The sequence below is a fragment of the Xylaria bambusicola genome (assembly GCF_022495145.1).
Source record: "Xylaria bambusicola strain CBS 139988 unplaced genomic scaffold F5B22scaffold_17, whole genome shotgun sequence".
Classification (NCBI taxonomy): Eukaryota; Fungi; Ascomycota; class Sordariomycetes; order Xylariales; family Xylariaceae; genus Xylaria; species Xylaria bambusicola.
The window spans coordinates 346,115-365,748 of NW_025953570.1; the positions used below are offsets into that span (position 1 = coordinate 346,115).

Genomic DNA, 19,634 nt, shown 5'->3' on the forward strand with positions numbered 1-19,634 from the left:
ATGGTCTGGACTTCTCATTAATCAAAATCTAACGTGAGACGACTTGCACGCGTCCCGACTGATAAGAGTTTAACGACATCACTCGCATCAACGTTCTAATTGACACCGACCCGGACACCACGACATCTTACGCTTTGCGCCGCCAACTTTCCTTAATGGTATGATCGCCCTGGCTGATGATCATCCACCACCAGTATTCATAGGCATCCCCGTCTCGACCCAGCAACAATTACCCTCTCCTACTCGATTCTCTTGAGCGTATATTCGTCTTAAAGCTTTCTTTGAATTCTCGGTTCGAGGAGTACAATAATCTTGGCGAGCTTATTCCATACCTTGCAGTAATCCTGTAGCCCGGTTATTACTGTGAGCTCCCCTCCCCTCCCTCGGGTTCGCATTTTAGATTGGACATCAACGATTAACTTTTCCTCAGTGGCTTTTTTGGATTGTATCTCTTTCTTAGGTCAGTACTCCAACCCCTAAATAAAAATTTTGTTGATGTCGTCTAATTGGTATGGAGATAAAAGCACAAGACAGAGTGTAATCCCAGCATCAACCAGCGCAGGCACCACCTATAGAATATAGGTGACCGTCAGTACGACTTGAATAAGTGTGTTGCACCCATGAACTTTCATTTTACAGCCCGGATTTCATTGTCTTAACAAGGCTATAACTCTGCCTTCCGTCTAGTTACACAGGAATCAGACCAAGGCTAATATGTTATAAAGCTCACCGGATCCTAGAATCGATTCCACCTTCGGTTCGGTTTTGGTACACTTTTATAGGCTAGCATATTCAGGTGTATGTCCATTCACACCATTCACCCATTTCATTGACGGTTATAGACTGCCCTGGTTCTGGCAAAGCACAGGGTGTATTTATGCCTTGAAAGTGCTGAGTACATCGAACGGGGTGTATGATCTTCTGACCGAAGATTCCTCTGTGCATGTAGCACGTCAAGCCCACATAAAGCTAACACATATAACGTAGTCAAGTACCGCGTCTCATTACATTGAGTTCCGGGACCGTCCATTCCTAGATATCTCCCACATACATACAACCAGGGGTATCTCTCATCCAGGTCGTGTGACCTCCTTTTCGAACTGTCGGATCCGATTTACCATTCGATAAACCAACTGTCACCGTCTGCGTGACTTACGGGAAGATGGAATTATTGGAACTCGTTGACAATGAGCCAACAGCTCGCCCATTCCGGTGCGACTGGAACCCCTGCGGCAAGGTATGTCCATTTACTTGCGTTGCTTTTGACCAACCTGAGCTTTATAAGTATCGCAGCTGACTAACTTAACAACTTAAAGAGCTTCAATCGCAAATCAGATTTGCAGCGCCATTATCGTATACATACAAACGATCGACCATACGAATGTACAGCTCCAGGATGCAACAAAAGTTTTATCCAACGAAGTGCTTTGACGGTGCACATTCGAACACACACTGGGGAGAAGCCTCACAAGTGCCAACACCCGGGCTGCGGGAAGCGTTTCTCGGATGTAAGTACTTCATATACTGTGGCTTAAGTAAGTCGCTAACAACGACTAGTCCTCAAGTTTAGCCCGACATCGTCGAATCCATACTGGCAAGCGACCTTATAGGTGTGCGCATGATGGCTGTTTGAAAAGGTAGAGAAGCTTCCTAGATAGGCCTTGAAGGTGACATGCTAACCTTTCTTCCTACTTAGCTTCTGCCGAAAAACAACCATGGTCAAGCACCAACGGCGATCTCATCAGAAGGGAATGCATCTCTCAGAACTCGACGACTGTTCCTCCGAGTCCGACAGCGGCGAGTCTCCTACTACTCCAACTCAAAGGGCAGAGTCATGGGCGCCTTATCATCAGTTACCGTCGCACGTATCTGGCCACCCGCTCCACCGATCTACCACTTTTGGAGACTTTGGGTCACACATGGATGAATATGCTGCCCAGGCCCATTACCCTCATCGTCACAGTATATCTACTAGCGATGGTCATGAATATCAAGAGAGTTCTGTCCCGGAGCAACACAGGGGGATGCATATGCTCAACCGCCTGCAAATACCTCCCAACCCCTATTACGTACCGGAACAGAACAATCCTGCCGTTGCCACAATGAATACAAACTCCATGCAGCAATTCCAATCTAGCCCACCACAGTCTGAGCGGCCGCCGCAAGAGATCACAGGCAACCTCAACGGACCTATGCAGAATGTGCCTAGCCATTATTCTCCCTCTGGCATGGCCCGGGCTCCTTCCTCACAAAGTGGCTACTTCCACCCGGGTCAGTCTCAGGTGGTTGATCAGCAGCTTATGGCTCAAATTCGGCAACAATTGCAGCAGCAATCTATACACTCCATATCGCCAATCCAGACTGTTCAGCCTATGCATGGGGCTCAAGAACAATTCCAACATCAACCCGGTCACCACTCTGGCCAGTGGTATAATGAAATACCATACCAAGCCCCCATGGAGGTGGCCACGATTGGTCAAATCCCGACTTACGGCTCGGTGCTCTTTGACAACTGGGAGTATAAGGCAGAAGATGATCCGACAATGCAAATGCCAAGTGCACGAATTGACAGCATGTAGTCATCGTGACTTAAGTCATAACCTGGCATGCAGCAGTCTACCCTTTCCTTTAAATCCCACTGTCAAGAGCTGCTCGGTCGGTTGAAGTCCTTGTATCATACGTTATCCCGCCGCCATCTTTCTTTTCCACGATTATGGATATGAGTATAAACCGCACGATTTTTTTTTCTCTCCTTAGCCATGCTGCGTCTCTGGATACCCTTACCTTTATCGTCTTGTTTGAACCTCCAGTACCCCTCCCACCTCATTCATTCATTGTTATCCAAATCCGACCGCCTGGCTATATCGCAACCTGAATAGGTTACCTCTCTCCAGTCGACTATTATGAGGCGGCAATCGTCACGGCGGTGTCGTCGAAACTAGCGTCTTCGTTATTCTGAGCGTCACCAATGAGAGTGTTTCGCAGCGAGACCTATATGGGGAGCCGTGACCTTGACTGGCTTGAACGCCCCTTGTCATAGGTGGTCTGTTCCTCTGATATTCGGACGTTCCGGATCGAATGCCGAGTTTGCATGTATCCAACGCACGTGTTTATCCTCTTTGTGACCGCCACGAGGTATTGGCACAGCCCTAACGAATCGGACTAAATGGATATTTCATCTCATCTCTTGATTTTCCGCCATGGAGGGATGAATCCGACGACAATGAATAGCGATCGAAGTATATAATTCTGTGTGCTTTTTATATATACACAAAATACCTGTACTTATACAGAAGAAAAAAAAAAGCAAAAAGGTTCCTGGACCGGTGGGGAGAGGAAGACGTTCGGTTATTCCCCAGCATCCCAATGCATCATGTCAGGCGCATGCGACGAGGTTTTGAAGTTTCCGAAGAGGGGTTAATGTCTGTTGAATTCCGTGGGGAAGAGAGTCGACATTGATTTGGGTAGTTTCATTCGCATGTTTCGGTGTTTCTTGTCTTCCTGTTAGAGGCGAGGTTTAACCAAGGCTCGGGGGTTGGTAGGGGAAAGGAAAGGAAAGGCTTTAGAGGAAATGGAAAGGAAGGAAGAACAAAAATATTTATCAGGGGTCGTTTAGTCCCCAACCTAATACATCTATCATATATCCATATGACAGAACAACCATCTCCCCTCCCTGCGCAGGGGGGCAGATACAATTAAAAGAAAAAGAAATTCAGCCGTCATCCTTTCTAATCTCCCATGTCATGCACGATGGTCGGGCCTAGCGAATAAGAACCAGCTCTACGTCCTTTGTTGCACGAATCTCGCATAATCCAACCTGCGATCTGATTGTCGATAGCCACCTCGTCTCGGATCCATGCAGCGTCGCGCTTTCCTTTGTGTAGCGTCATATAAGACAGGGCTCATAATCATGTATATGGTATGCATAGAGAGAACAAGATAAGACGAGTCGCACGAATTGCGCCCTGTGACTCTCACTGCTTCCGTTCAGTAGACGTGGTTTCTTAGTTGAAACGAGGGGAAGGGAAAGGAGAGAAACAAAACCCCATGGGGGGCCGGTTCGACGTTTTTAACTCTCCATCGGAAGGCGAAATAATCGGGATATGAGAATGGGGATAGATCGGCAAATATAATTACGTGTCTGTCTGTTTGGGGGGAGGGAAGGGAGGGGGGGCGAAAAGGAAAAAAAGGAAAAAAGAAAAAGATAATATTTAATTTTTATGGCGCCTGCTTGCTGCACGTCGCTTCTTTCGGGAGGCTGAGAACTCGATTGAGCGGATTGTGAATATGGAGGCTGCATTAGGTCGGTGTCGGGTGTCGGGTACGTGTAATATGCGGACGCCATGCTCGTCTTATTTTTTGCCACCGGTACTTGCGTCTTGACTTACATAACATACTTAGTTACGTATCTATATCTAGTAAGAAAAATTGGGATGCGTCGTGGTTGAAATCAGGTTGGGAGGTAAGGGCTTAGGTTAGACCTGTACGACTGAAAAGGTGTGAAATGTCTGTATTTTGCGGCGCTAACAAAAATGTCCGGAAATGAGGACCTTTACACAGAACTTTGGTATCGTGTGAGTCGACTGTGTCCTCGTATACAGGCGTGTTAGATAGAGGTAGGCAGATAGATAGACGTGTTGTGCGTTGTTGAACGTTGCTTGTTACGCATGCACGGGGTACAGAGAGGTAGGTAATCCTGACTGTCTCGGGTATTGAGCGATAAGCAGTTGACATCCTTACATCATCATCATTGGACTCCCGCTGATCGCGCAACGCGAAGAATGTCAATATTCGGCATGAAAGCCGAGCAAACAAAACAAAAACAAACAGCGATCCAGTTCCCGACAAACGCCGAACAAGTTCGGGACCCGGTCCGATCCGTGGATCAAAGGCGCCAAGGTAGTGGGGAGGAGCACTCACTGGATATTCGTGATGAATGGAATTGCGCATTGATGGAGTTGAAAAATGAAATCATGGCAGGAGTGTCGATATGGTTGGCTCCAGATATTTGCTATGGACTCACATGAGAGGTGATTGGGGCTCACGATATTGTTTTAATGCGAAGTGTCTAGAGGCGATATGGTATGATCACAATATTACGCCAAGATTCAACGTCGCAATATAGATGCCTCGGTGGAGTATGGCACGGAGATGAGGAAGATCTAGACATATACGTGGCTCGAGTATTGAAGACACTTTCTAGGTACTTGCGTTAATCATATACTCAAACCGTAATAACGATATGTAACTTTATTAGATAGATAAGATGGTATCTGACAAATCCCGAGACTGGCTATATAGCCTATCTATTTAGATGTCCCTCTTCTCCCCAAAGTGTCCGACGTGCTCAGCTTCTTCGAGCTTCTCATCAGCTAGCTTATCGGCCACGGCCTTCTCTTCGTCTGCGCTATGGCCCTGAAGGCCTACCTCAGTAGTAGAAAAGGCGTCCGCGGGGTCTCTATAAGCAGGAATGAAGTTGACAGCGACGGCGTATGTTAACGCTGCGACGAAGAACGCTAGGGGAACCACCATGGCTTTAGGAGTGCCATGAGAATCAGCCGCCACACCGGTCAGAGGCGGAACGACAGCACCACCGGCGACACCGGCAATGATCCAACCCGAACCTCTCTTAGTGTGTTTGCCCAGACCACGCATACCAAGGGCGACAATGGTAGGGAAGCAGATGGACTCGAAGAACAGCACCACGTAGAGCAGCGACATACCAGTCCAACCGTCCTGAGTGATAGAGGGTCCAATGAACACGATACAAGCGATCAAGAAAGCGAGGAAAACCCAACGAGGACGGACGAATCTCATCAGCAATGCACCAAAGAAACGACCGCCTGTGAAGGCACCCTGTGCGCCAGAGAGGAAACGCGCGGCGCTAGCGTCAGTGGACCATGGCTGTGTCTCACGAACGTAGTTGATGAAGTAGGAGGCGATGGCGATCTGCGCACCCGTGTAACAAAACTGCGCACCGGCAGCGTGGAAAAGCCGGTACTGTTTCCAGAAGGGCTTGTCGTCCGCATTGGCATGAGTCTCGCTGGCTTGGTAAGCCATGTCGGCATCCGTAATCTCGGGAATCCGTGAGATGAAGAAGGTGAAGGCGAGGAGGAAGACGAAGATGCCGATAGCCACGTATACCCACTGCACATTCTCGAGAGCAGTCTTGTCATCGAAGGTGAAGAAGACGTAAGACCCTAGCACGGGAGCGATGACAGTGCCGATTCCGTTAAAAGCCTGTGCGAGGTTGATACGCAGTTCAGAATATCTCGGTGGACCGCAGACTGAAAGCGCTCGTTGTTAGTGGTGTGTGTGATTATAGCTTATATGAATTGACCGTTTATCACTCACCAGTAATGTATGGGTTGGCAGCTGTTTCGAGAGAGCCTAGTCCGCTACCGACGATGGCAATGGCGGTACAGAAGCCTCCGAATGATTTTGCCTTGATACAGGGGATCGCAATGAAAGCACCAAGACCTGTTGTCCCATCGGTCAGCCGACTGTATCTCAAGTATCATGATCAAGCAAGGGTGAATACATACCATATAAGAAAAGACCCCACATGAAGGTCGCCCTATAGCCATAATGTCTTAAGATCCAGTTGGCATGGCCAAGAGATGCAAGAGGATAAGCGCTGAGTTGATAGTCAGTTTACCAGCAGTGTGCCGGGGGTATAGAGATGAGACGAACCCGAAGTATGCTCCTTGAAGACCAGCCGATCTCGCTTTGGTAATGTTGAGGGTGTTTTGGAAATGTTTCTATCAATGGCTAGTTAGCAAGATGACGCTGTATATGAAAGGGTTAGAGTTAGGGTTAGGGTTTACATTCAGCGTGTCTAAGAGACCATAGGAGAACCCCCAGAGGAAAACCAAAACTGTCACCAGACAAATCGGGTAGATGGACTCTCGGAGGGTAAGCTCGGCGGCCTTGGTGCGCTTGTTGTCTTTCACTTTAAGCGAGCGGTTCTTGAAGAACTCCTTGAACCCCATCTTGAAGTTGGGCAATGGGTTGATGACCGGACAGAACGAAACCAAGGATAGAGCACGTCACACTTCGACTTCAAGAGTCTTTGATGGAGTGCGATAGGCTCAGAGAGGTAGCCAATGGAGGACCCGATGCGGCAATGTTTGAACAGAGGAGATGAGGAGAATGAGGAGAAGGGGAACGAGGGGAAGATATACCTACGCGGGTAGGTAAAATGGTATAGGGCAGATAATGAAGAATTGGGGATCGCGATGCTCGGGATCTACACGCTTGCGGTTTGCCTGCATCTAAGCGTTGTCACCCTGGACACTGACGAGGGGGTCGACGGCCGGGAGCTACATATTTGTACGCTCCCTCTTCAAGTCGAGATTCTACGAGCCTATCGAACGATGCGAGCCAGGGCTGCGGTGTTGCGATTCGACGGGCTCGATAGACTAGCCGAATGACATAACCTTGACGCTAGTGAGCCAGGTTCTCGCCATCGTACTTAGTGCCTCTGCCTCAATCTCGTGGACATGTCGGGACCGGCATTCTCTCGCAAATTCCCCAGTCTGTCCCCAGTCTGTCCCCAGGTTATGCCTCATCGAGGGGGCGGATAAACGAATAACCAGGTCGGCTCGTGTCACTAAACTAGTGCTTTGGCAGCTTTGGGTAGCAGATTGCCGCCGTTGTTCGAATGGTGGATGGTTGATGGCCGCTGATTCGAGCGACTGAACGACTGGCTGGTTGATCCAAGGTTGGGGAAAGGGGGGTGAGGGGGCTGTTTGTTTCTGGGGATCGCTAACTAACTAGGGAGTTATTCTTGGGGTGTTCTTGGGGGCTTCTGGGGGAATTTCTGGGGCGTCGGTCTGGGGGGGTTTGTGGGGGAGGCCGGGGTATAGCCAGCATCTGCCACCAGTGCCAGCAGCGCCAACCCCCCCAGAACAGGGCCCAGATGCCCCATTGGGGGTAGAGAGACGCCGTAATTGCCCCGAGATAGCTCGACCGGGCTTCGAGCTACCGATGCCGCTAGCCCCTTAGCCCGGCAGTTTTTCTCCGCCGCATTGCTTCTCTTCACGTAATCCCGACAATTTATTCCAGACAAAAAAGTACGTGATGATAATTACCTCCAAGTTTAGTGGGACAACTACTTACATGTACATAGATAGGTAGGTAGTATGGAGTCGTCTGCGATATGTCTGAAATATGCCTGCACTATCAACTGCGGCTTAGTAAGAACAAAAAAGCCTCAAAAGGAACCAGAGACGACGTATGTTAAGATTCCTCATACAACCATACTCGACCAGAAGTGGTTTTATCTTGGCTACCCCTAGATATGTCACGAGACCGGTGAAAAGGCTAGAGCAGAATTCTAGTCACCGTTCTATCGTGTCTAGGTACGCTAGGTACGCAGTCTATTCATCGTCTACTATGTAAGTAAGTACGTTGATTGTGTGTTCCAGGCCTCAGGTACTAACCAATGCACTTGATCCTACGCACTGCATATACTATTAGTGCCAGACTCGCCAGATCAGCAAAATAGTATGATTCACCTTCCAAGCTAAATACTTGTAAATATTTGATCTAGCCTAGTTAGTTTAGAAATAGGAACACTACCGATGGCCGGAAGTGAGCGAAGTTGGCGCGTCATGGCCACCACTCCCGCCCTAGTGCTCGATCTCCTGATCAGCGAAATGGCGCTGCTTCAAGACTAACCTCACCATAGGCGGCGATGTGAGATGTGGGTGTGTAATAATTGTCGGTAAAGGATTCATCCCCTCCCTGGTAACCATCAGATGAGGCTACACACCCTAGCAAACTGGCGTCATTCCTCAACGACCTTACACGCTACTAGCAGATGCCTCGCCCACTTCATTCAATATAAGGTATCTGTCTTTCTTACATGTACGAGTAATGAGATCTTGGTTTCTCTGCTCGTCATCCAATGACAGCCCGTCCCAACAATATTTTAGCAGTTTGGCTAGAGTAATAAACAGCGTCGCGCCGTCATCGTTAGCTTAGAAGCTGCGCGTTTCCAATCTTTATTAGCTCGCCATTCGAATGCGAAAAGGGCCCACGTCCTCATACCAACAAGAGGCTCTCGGCTCCCCCGTATAATCTCACGTCCAGTTTATCGGTCCGATCAGCTAACATGCCAGCTCAAGATAGCCATGCACTTGTCGTTAAGCTGATACAAGCTCCAATGCTGATTGAAGATCAAGGTGCTCATGAATGACTCGAGACACAATATATCGCCGACACCGCAACTCTGCAATACTGCATTGCTCGCACAGTCTCGACCGTATGTCTACTCAATATGCTGAAGCAATTCATATTTCCTCGAGAGATTGTTGTATAGACCTACACAATCCAACTGAGCCTACGATGATCTGTATACATCCTGATTCTAGAGATGGGCGGGATCATCTGTTGATCTATACGAAATGCCCCGTCCGCATACATAATTCCCGGCAGTTTATGCAGGAAAGACCCATAGGACAGGCAATAGGCCAGAACGATATGGAACACCAAGTGTGACACAAAAATGCCGCGAATGATCACAGAGCTTGACACGCCGGGGTGAAGATGAGCAGGTATTCTCAGCATGCAAAAACCTCGTGGCAGTCTTGATGTCCTCAGAGGAACTCATGGACATCATTAATTATCTGGTCATGTTGCGATTAGACATAGCAGCTTTCAAGGGATACATTAAGTTCTCGTAAAAAAAAAAAAAACTCGCACAGTAAATCAGGGTCTGGAGGAAGGCATCTAGTTTACAAAATGAAGTGAGAAATTTGTCTGTAATTAGGTTTGTGGCGACAATTAAGTTGAGTCTTCACAATTTACTCCAGTGCCATCCCAAAATCCCATGTACCCAGAAAAGTCTCTTCTCTCTCTGTGCGTGTGTATGTCTATGTCCTTCTGTGTACGTGTGTTTATGTACACTAACTTCGCTTTTGTTAACGATCACCAAGGTTAACGAATTCTAATACACTTTCAGAGAGGTTCTCCCGCGGGCTTTGTATTTTAGGGGCTTCATCGTTAGAGTTAACATTGCTTCATTTTGTTTACTGAATGATGCCTCCGCGGAGAATAAAATCACAATGCTAGCCAAGTTCTAGCCTTGGCCAGTGCCTTGCATTAGGCTGAGCGGCTCCAAACTATCAAGGATTGGAGAATAAAGCTAGTCTCATATGTGTCACCGATATCCGGAGGGCCAAGAGACTGAGAATTGAGAGCCGTCAGTACTAAGCCGTAAAGATAATTACCTCTTAAGAGCCTCTCAACCAGGCCAAACTAATTTTATGAGCTCTTGTTAAGAGGTCGTACTAAAAGTTAGGGTTGCAAGATAATTATAACCAATTACAGATTATATAAAATAGTCTATTCGTTAATGATTGTATTGACGACACAATATTCCTACCTGTCCCAAACACATAAATTTTCATAGTCAGTATCGGTATCTGGTCCGCTATCACATCATTCTAGCTGTCTTCCTCCGCGTCAAGCGCTTAGTATCGTCCCCGGCTAATCAAATAGCCCTTTCCTTGTGCAGCTAGCTTTCGGCGCGCCCTCGGCCTCAAAGAGGAGCAGCTAAAGCAAGGCCTCCCTCACATATTTGTCAGATAAAATCGCTGCATATATATGGCCTGATGCCGGAGAATTTGTTACACGCGTATAAGCTGGATATGCAGTTCGCCTCACGCTTCGGCCGTACGGAAGGCCACTGCAGGCTGTTCATGATCTTCAAAGACATAGAGGCAATATTGGAAAGTGAGGTTGTACAGACTTCGCGTCATGAAACGAACCAACGAGGCTTAGGCGGTCAGTGTCACGGAACGACATAAGGAGTGCAGTACTATGCCATTGCGCTACCAAAAGGTAACGACGAGTTATCAAGTCGAGGGCTTGACGTCTCTGCACTCATTATATAGTACTGTACTGTAACAGTCAGGGCTGGTAGACCAGTTGTATATAGAGTCGATGCAAGCCACCAAGGTCAAAGACTCGTGCAACCCTAGTTGATCATTGTAATCTGAATAGCTTCAATTCCAAGCCTAGTTACCTGCACTTGTTATAGAATTTGAGCGTGTTATATCGCGCAACGGACTGCAGTCAAAATTTTCCATATGGATGTCTAGTGTCTCACGTTGTAATTTGCGAGCTTGCTACTTTATGAGTATGGAAGCTGAATTATTGAAGTTGAGACTTGTTCTAATCTAAAGATTACCATGTCTCTATTGTTTTGATAACAACGAACCGAAGAAGATCAAAAGTCATGAATACAGTAGAAATTATAGAGATTTGCCTAAGAATCATCCATTATCCGCCATTTCAGAATCTTTCAATACGTTGAAAACCCATCAGATTTCGTAGCTGTTGGTCTTTCATATAAACCAAAATAATTATTGTCATTAACATGTAAGCAGTTCGAGAATCTTCTGTCATGTAATCCTCTATGTACTCATTTCACACCTAGACTAAGAGTGGATACAGTAGAATCAAGTAATTATAGAGCGATGACGGTATTTACCCTTTCAAGATACATATAAGAAGGAGTTTCCATATTCTATGCTATCAAGCTCCAATCAATTGCTTTCTCGGTCCTCTCATAGATGTGTCTATTCCTGATTCATCGCACGGCATTAAACACTCACATATATATATACCAAACATCCTATACACATCTTTTGGGGTCTTTAATATCAGGTCATTGCTATTTCTTTTTTTGATCAATGTCAGGAGCAAAGAAATTGGAAATACATACTTAGAAGGGGTCCTAATACCTTCTGCCCTGATCTCCTGACTCTCACACAGCAATCAAAGTCTTACTCTATACTAATACCCCTGAACGTTTTTGAAAACAACCACCGGGTGGGTGATCCTCTCAACAAATGGCAAATGGCAGAGCTTGGACATCTAAGTTATTCACGCTACAATAGCTTGCTACGGCTGCAAAAGTCTTTGGCCATCAAATTCCTTTTGGGCCTCTAGTGCTTGACTTCGACTCTGTATAAAATTGAACTGCATATTCTGACCACTTAGGTCTCAATGATCAGTTTTATGAAGCGAAGTCTGTATAATCTCACTTTCCAATATTGCCCAATATTGCCTGCATGTCTTGAAAGATCATGAACAGCCTGCAATGGTCCTTCGTACGGCCGAAGTGCAAGGCGAACTGCATATTCAGCTGGCACAGAGGTTGCATGTGTAACAGCGCCCATATGACTGTTCTAAGTTAAACGTCTATGGATGAGGTTATTACTGGACCAATAATATGAAACGTGGTCGTGGCCGAATGTAAAGGTGAATTTATGCAGTGGTGAATGTTGTTCGTGTACATCTTTTGTATACTCGAACGGGTGCCTGTGAACTTTGCATCAAGAAACGAATAGTATGTTTGAGGTAAAATAAATTTAAGGTTTCGTGTACGAGATTGTTTGCAATGCTAATAGGACACATGGCGGCACGTTGTGATGCAGTTTGCCCAGATAGAGAGGGTGATATACACCACTCACATATTGATATGTATAGCCTGTGTCACGGAACGAGAATAGGAGTGTAGTTCCATACCGCTACGCTACCAAAAGGCAAACGACATACGTAATCGGGTCGAGACCCCGTGTCTCTACGCTCAACTATAGTACTGTAACAGCCTGCTTCATGCGAGCAAGTGGTTATTGTCTATTGTTATTACGTGCGCCACCCTTTTCAACATTGCCTGAATTGGTCAAATGAAAGTGTTTAGATGCAGCCTGGTCGAGGTGACTATGCCATTCTCCGAGTGTAACAGTAACTTGCACCTCTCACTGTGACGATTAATAGTAGAGTGCCACCATCCCGCTACCTATCAGTCACCAGGCTATATACAACTACTTTGTTGAATTACTTGGTTAAACATGAAGCAGTAAATAGCGCGGCTTCGTCCGCGCGGCAGATCGTATAGGGAACGCATTACCATCCACTTTCACATAATAGTGAAACCAGTGAAACCTTTTGATTGTGTTCTTAATCTCTGCATTTGCCTGGTGTACTAGCATGTAGTGTCAACTCATGACAAGTCTGATAGTGTGGTACACGCGTGTAATCTTGTTGTTTGGTTTTAACTACATTCACTCCTCATAACAACTCAGATATATGACCACTGCTCAAATGCTCTTTTTGATAGATATCTTAAAACCTATACGAGTGACATTTTGCTGGCTTCCAATCGATACTAGCTCTTCAAGGTTTATTGCTAGAGTAAATTTGGATTGCGTTGCCGAGGCTGTGGTAGCCGGTTATTGAAATAATGATTATCAGGCTCGGCCATAGGCAATCTGAGAAAAACTCGGGGCTGAAAATTTCATGTTGGCGGTTTTACTTGAAGCCTTATATACATAATTTATTTGGGCTCGTGACTTTGTTTATCTCTGATCGACTTTCATGAAGTGGCATTGTTCACCAAGACCATGACTTAAATCAAATAGGACAGTTTCAAACATCTACGCAGAACTTACGAAGACCAACTCAAAGTAGTGAATTTTGTCATTTTACTTGTTTTCGGTGGCCTCTGCATGCTTTTTTTTTTTTTTTTGAACATTTGAGATTGAGATCGCTTGCACTTTCTACGAAGGAGTTATTTAAACTGCTGCTATGAGAGAGCACAGCTTCAGGTCATTGATCAGCCCAAGAAACCGAATCAGACTTGGAGAAGATGTTTACACAATGATCCGATTGATGTGAGCAGCTTGGCCGTACACATGAAACAGGCGAGAAAATGGAATAATGGATTACGTGGGATTCGCACATGTGCACTTAAATCGTACGCGATTCAACTCCAACCATATGCGTTCTTACTCAAAATTTGGAGGTGGCTGAGAAGGAAGCGGCTGGGCCGGCGATGCTAAAAATGCAACCCCGCGTTTTTCGGAGGAACAACGGAGGTTCCATAAGGGTAATCGCCGAAGAAACGGCATAAAGTCCGGAGGGGTAACGTACTTTAATAAGCGATACTGTTTAGTCTATGGTGATGACGGTGGTCGCACAGAACAGCCGACGGCCTTACCGCCGAAAACGAGGATGCAGACTCCCTTGGGTCCCAAGTTACGACCCCGGGACATTACAGCGGTCTGAGCGGTGAAACTCGTTGAAGACGAAAGAAGCACCATCTGACCAATGTCAATCAGCTCTCATCATCATCATGGGGTTTGATGACTGATCCACCTCCTAAGGAACCTTGCTAGCCCCGTCTAGGTAGCTGAGTAGTGCCACGCTATGCCTCCGAAGGGATCCTGATGCTTACTCTTAACGTGGTCTTCCCAGTTTAGCATGCGTAGGTATATGTAATGCTACCCCTCCTCCTATTTACCCAGCTTCTTGAGGGGTCGTAAATGTTGTTATCTCGAGGGAGCGTTCTCGTGAAATACGGTTCGATCTGTAGATACTCAACTTTGAATCGTAACCCAATTCGCAAATTCATCATGCCGAAAGTACTTCTCACAGGTTCGTAGAGACTCCAAGAATGGTCCAACGTCCCAGTACCGCCGCACCTCATGGCGACGACTGTTTCCGTGTGAATGGTCTTCTAAGGCAAACTCAACTTTAGAAACTGGCTGACCAAATTGGATCAAAACAGGTGGATCAGGCTTCATTGCCAGTACGTGAACCAAGTCGATATGCTTGTGAAGGTTGTGTCCCCTACGTTTGGAGGCCTTAACACTAATGAGACTATGTTGAATAGCTCACATCCTCCAACTGCTTTTGAGCCGAGGCCACGAGGTCGTGACGACGGTCCGAAGCGAGGAAAAGGCGAAGATTATCCGCGATGCACACCCAGGTGCAAAGTTGACCACCGTCATTGTTCCCGATATCTCTCTGCCGGGTGCCTTCGATGAGGTAATGCAGACCCCAGGCCTCGAGTACGTGCAACACACGGCATCGCCCTTCCACTTCAAGATCACGGACCCCAAGGAGTTGCTAGACCCTGCTATCAAGGGTACGACATCGGTTCTCGAGGCGATCAAGAAGTATGCGCCGACCGTCAAGCGTGTCGTCATTACCAGCTCGTTCGCCGCCATCCTGGATGCGTCGAAGCTTGGAGACGGCGCGAAGGTATGGAGTGAGGCTGACTGGAACCCAATGACCTACGAAGATGGTATCAATGGAAATCCGGGCCAAACGTACCGCGCTTCTAAGACGTTGGCCGAGAAGGCCGCCTGGGAGTTCGTGGAGAAGGAGAAGCCCAACTTCGACCTCGTCACCATCAACCCTCCCTTTGTCTTCGGACCTGTCGTGCACCACCTCGCCTCGCTAGCCGACATTAACACAAGCAACGGCAACATGGTGGCGCTGATAGCAGGCCGATGGAAGGCCGAAATCCCGCCCACCGGCGTGTACCTCTGGGTGGACGTGCGTGACGTCGCCAAGGCCCACGTCGAGGCCCAGGACCGCCCCGAGGCCGGCGGCAACCGCTTCTTCACAACGGCAGGCCTGTTCACCAACAAGGAGATCGTGCCGATCGTCCGGAAGAACTTCCCGCAACTCGCGGACAGGCTGCCCGAGGACGGCACCCAGGGCGGCGACTACCCCGGCGGCAGCAAGGACAATATCTACAAGTACGACAACTCCAAGACTACGAAGATGCTGGGAATCGAATGGGCTACGCTCGAGAAGTCCGTTACAGACACCATTGGCAGCCTCCTTACTGTCGGTGCTAAATAGATGACCACCTGATAGTGTAAGATAAAAGTAGAAGGGGGGAAAATAAGTAAATTAGAAATAAAAATAAAAATAAATTGAAATGAAATAAGAGAAGATAGAAACAGTGACTGAAATGCGAGGAAGAGGACCTGTATTATGCGAGAATAAGACGGGCACCAAGCCGCAACCATCATAAGAAAGCATATCCCCTCCTCTTTCCTACCAGTTCCGTGCCACTACCATGCATGTATTACACCGCGGAAGCTCCGCGACCCCGCGGAATTTCTTTCCCTACTTTTCTTGCCTTTCAAGGATAGAAGTCGTATTCGTAGATAGACTGTGCCACCCGGGTTACATTCCCCTATATCTTCTCATTGGCCATCCTTCTAGTGAGTCTTCATCTTTCCAAGTTCGAGGAGAGCGATAGCCTGCTATCGCTCCTCGTTGTAACGTAAGTTCTTATTCGATGGAGACGTGCTCTAACATATATCCCAGTGTCGAATCAAATGAGCATCATGCTCAATATCGTCCACCTAACTTCTCTAAGTCTAACTTCTGCGACACTGTAACTGTCTTCGTTTCCCGTTTGTTGTCTGCAGAGCCATGATTGCCTCTGCCTTTCTTGCGACCTGGCGAAGCGACGCCTGGCCCGCCACCGCCAACTCCGCTCCAACTCCCCCAGGATTCTCTTGTCTCTCGCGCGTATGATTCGGTGAGGTCGCGTAATTCTTTGGCTGATATTGAGACTGGAGTAGCTGTAGCAATACCGTGTTGTGTGGAGACTATAGGGCCATCCCCATTGGCTAACGCAGAGGCTGGGAATGTAGGAGACCGTGGCGACGTAGGAGAGACCGAACATGAAGGTGAGTTGGGGTGAGTAGGTGGAGGTGCAGGTAGAGCGCGATTGGGGGGCGGGCCAGCAGGCGTCACGTAGTCCGGTAATTCAAGTGGCCCATCATGTGCACGTGTAAATCTCGTGGTAGATGAGGGCGGCGTGACATTTCCAACTATAGTAGCTGAGCCTGAGTGAATTGAACTTGCCTTATTGGAATCTATCGTAATGATAGAAGTGTCTGGCCCGCTGCTCGAGGAGTAGATACTACTCTGTGGGTATTGGAACGATGGGGGAGGTACCGGAACTGTCAAGATCTGACTGTTTGTTGATGTTGCTGCTGCCACTCGTTTATGTCGAGATTTAGCCTGACTTTGGATGGGGGCTCGGGCCGGTGACGGAGGAAGAGTCTTATCACCTACACCTAGTGATGCTGAGGTCTGTGAGGTTCCCTGTCTCTGCACTGGCTGTAGATATTTTCGATCACTGAGTTTCGCTGGTGGCGTCAGCGGAGCAGGTCTAGACGATGCAGGTGGAGGCGAGGTTATCAGAGGTGTCAGAGAGCCACTACGTGGTCCAGGATAGAGTCGACTGTCGTATGGTGTTAGGCGTAGTCCTAGAGAACTACTCCCTGGGCCCCTTTTTCGTCGATGAAATAGGAAAAGTAAGAGTGCAGTAATTGCTAAGATTGCTAGAACCGAGAATATGCTTATGGCTGCTGTCACTCCGCTCGACAGTCTCGATGAGTCGGTACTGGTTGAGATGGCCGAGCCTGTGCTGGCCGAGCTGCTGGGTACGGCCGGAGTTGAAGGAAGCGAGACGGAAGTTCGTGATGCTAGGCTGGCTGTATGGCTAGGCGTAACGGTATGTAATGAAGTGAAGTCCGTGGGCTTGGTCATGACAATTTGAGCAGTCGAAGGATCAAGATCCAGAGTTTGGGGTGGTAGGCTAGAATTGATTGCAGGAGTCGTAGAAGACGTACAATAATTCATCGATGGGGGCCCAGGATCTTCAATCGAGGGAAAGCCGATACTGCTTAAGATCAGTTTATACCCGATAGTGGCCTGGTGCCTTTCTCTTACTTCTGGCATTCATTAATGATTAGGTCAACATTAGCTGTCATGGATATTAGCAAGACTACATGTCGTTTGGATAGACATAAGACTCACGGCTTTGTCCAATGCCTCCAATATACACGCCACAGTTACTAGAATCGCAGCAGTATAAATCCCAGAGGTACGTCTGTCGATGTTCAGGCTGCTGTAGTTGGTGGCAAGCGTCTCGTACATTGGGAATGAACTCCTCAAAACATGCTGTCACACAAGCAGAGGCGTTCTCTCTGCCAAAATCCGCGGGATTCCTTCGCCGAGATAATGCCCCTGAGCCTCGATGTGACATCCTTTGAACGGCGCAATCTTCCGCGTCTTCCTGTCGATCCATGACAATTATCCCAATGCTGAGCTCTGTCTATGATGAGTATATCTTTATGTGAAGTAAAGATATATAGTCAATGAGAGGCATATTTTGGTATATGGTTGACTGGAGCGAAAGCGTGTGCAGTGACGCGCAATATCACAACAAAACGAGTGTGATCGAAACAAGTCCCTCCGTCTTCGGTCTCTCAGCATTAACGAGAGGATGGAGCAGGAGGCATAAAAGGTGCTGCTGCTTAAAGATGAGAAAAAAGTATGCCCATTCAATGAACGACTCAGGTCAATAAATCAGATAAGCCGTACAGATGCCTATATATCTACCCGTGCTGTCCTCCGTGAAGTGTCATCGTATACCGTAAGAGATTAGGATGATAGTTTACACAACCCAGAAGAACGATCGTCACGATTGCACAGCGTGCCCCGTGGGAAAGATCACGTCGTAGCTGAATAGTCAGCACTTGGAGATAGTGATCGTTACACTCTAGCTGCAACATTCCGCCCTGAACGATAATGGACGGATCAGGCTGTGCGACCACATTATCAGCGATGTGTCTCGTATGGAACATTTGAGAAGACTGCTTCTACCCGTTTTGTGCCTTGGAATGAACGCATGAGGATGCGACAGGTAGGCTCAGAGCGCCACAGATCAAAAGTCCACAACGCTGGACATGTAACAGCCCGCAAGCTTTTAATGGAAAGAATATTTTCTAGAACCAGAAAATTGTTCTTTTAGCAATGATGGGTACGCATTGCATACGATAGACCTTCTGTATCAGCCGAAATGTCACCGCAGGTTCAGTTTCTACATCTCATATCCGCATTCTAGCTCGGAGTTATAAGAATACGAGAATTCCATGTCAAAAGATCATATCCACTATGAAGATTTCCTTCCATGAGAACTCACTGGAGGGAATATTTCGCAGTCACTTGCGCAGCCTGAGACAAAGTGAGCATGCGAACTTGGATTATTGTGGCAAATGAGTGGCGGGAGGGTATTGCATTGTTCAGGTTGACAGGCCATCGACACCGCACCAAAACCCCCGCCAAGGTATGGTGGCCGCTTCGTGCTGCTGTGACAAGACTGGAACAATGCTTTCAAAATGGTGTTCTACACCAAGCCGCACACGGCTCGTCTTGATGCTTCGTGTCTAGAGAGCGGCAAAGCGGACCAAGGGGTGGAACGCAATCTATGGCAGCGATGGTGAAGCCGGTACACAGCAATAACGGATCGACAAGCGCCGAACACCCAATGAATGCTCCGCGTAGACGAGGACAGCAGGCTACTGTAAGACCAAAAGGCCGCTCAAGGGTTCGCCGTGTGCTACAAGTTGCGACAGAGTGTGCTGGAGTGGCCCGATAGCGCACAACGCATTGCAAATAGAGCAGTGAATTGAGCAGAGTCGCCGTCACCTAGCTGATTGTTTGTTGCGCTCTTCGCCCAGTACAACGCAGGATGACACCAAAGAATGACTGCTCATCTTAGCTCTGTGGCGACTCTCGCCGGGTTCACGGGAGCGGATGGTAGGAAATCTCACGTACTTCCCAGGCGAGCAGGCCTCCGCCCAGGTCTGTCTACAATGATCAGCCACACAGTGTACCCTTTTTTTATACCGTAGACGAAATGGCAGTTGCATCGCCACATGAAGTGTTTTACCTCGGAGCCGACACTCGTCCGATTCAAACCTAGGTTAATAGGATGGCTTTAGGTCGACATTTGGGAC

At 47.7% G+C, this 19,634-nt stretch overlaps 4 protein-coding genes across 4 annotated transcripts; 2 read left to right on the forward strand and 2 right to left on the reverse strand.

The window, feature by feature from the left end:
* Positions 1–1,162: 1,162 nt before the first annotated feature.
* On the forward strand, positions 1,163–2,579 carry F5B22DRAFT_635934 (uncharacterized protein; the record flags this gene model as incomplete). Its single annotated transcript, XM_047977215.1, has 4 exons — positions 1,163–1,237; positions 1,317–1,508; positions 1,558–1,637; positions 1,697–2,579. 4 exons carry the CDS (start codon positions 1,163–1,165, stop codon positions 2,577–2,579), a joined length of 1,230 nt encoding a protein of 409 aa, XP_047831420.1.
* Positions 2,580–5,130: 2,551 nt separating this feature from the next.
* On the reverse strand, positions 5,131–7,206 carry F5B22DRAFT_117467 (MFS general substrate transporter). Its single transcript, XM_047968860.1, has 5 exons — positions 6,828–7,206; positions 6,694–6,761; positions 6,546–6,637; positions 6,355–6,480; positions 5,131–6,287 (listed from the first exon to the last, which is right to left on the reverse strand). The coding sequence occupies exons 1-5, from the start codon at positions 6,990–6,992 to the stop codon at positions 5,311–5,313; spliced, it is 1,428 nt and encodes a 475-aa protein (XP_047831421.1). The 5' UTR covers positions 6,993–7,206; the 3' UTR covers positions 5,131–5,310.
* A 7,223-nt stretch (positions 7,207–14,429) lies between these two features.
* Positions 14,430–15,669, forward strand: F5B22DRAFT_645951 (NAD dependent epimerase/dehydratase; the record flags this gene model as incomplete). The annotated part of the gene is made up of 3 exons (XM_047978665.1): positions 14,430–14,451; positions 14,585–14,605; positions 14,690–15,669. The coding sequence occupies 3 exons, from the start codon at positions 14,430–14,432 to the stop codon at positions 15,667–15,669; spliced, it is 1,023 nt and encodes a 340-aa protein (XP_047831422.1).
* Positions 15,670–15,918: 249 nt separating this feature from the next.
* On the reverse strand, positions 15,919–18,075 carry F5B22DRAFT_117592 (uncharacterized protein). Its single transcript, XM_047968861.1, has 3 exons — positions 17,650–18,075; positions 17,563–17,596; positions 15,919–17,512 (listed from the first exon to the last, which is right to left on the reverse strand). Exons 1-3 carry the CDS (start codon positions 17,918–17,920, stop codon positions 16,168–16,170), a joined length of 1,650 nt encoding a protein of 549 aa, XP_047831423.1. The 5' UTR covers positions 17,921–18,075; the 3' UTR covers positions 15,919–16,167.
* Positions 18,076–19,634: the final 1,559 nt, after the last annotated feature.

Coding starts and splice junctions, on each gene's coding strand:
- F5B22DRAFT_117467 (XM_047968860.1), bottom strand. CDS start 6,992: ATGGGGTTCAAGGAGTTCTTCAAGAACCGCTCGCTTAAAGTGAAAGAC. Junction 6,638..6,693: donor CTTCAAGGAGCATACTTCGG/GTTCGTCTCATC, acceptor CTATCAACTCAG/CGCTTATCCTCTTGCATCTC. Junction 6,481..6,545: donor GTGGGGTCTTTTCTTATATG/GTATGTATTCAC, acceptor ATGGGACAACAG/GTCTTGGTGCTTTCATTGCG.
- F5B22DRAFT_117592 (XM_047968861.1), bottom strand. CDS start 17,920: ATGGATCGACAGGAAGACGCGGAAGATTGCGCCGTTCAAAGGATGTCA. Junction 17,597..17,649: donor TGGAGGCATTGGACAAAGCC/GTGAGTCTTATG, acceptor TATCCATGACAG/CTAATGTTGACCTAATCATT. Junction 17,513..17,562: donor ATCATTAATGAATGCCAGAA/GTAAGAGAAAGG, acceptor GATCTTAAGCAG/TATCGGCTTTCCCTCGATTG.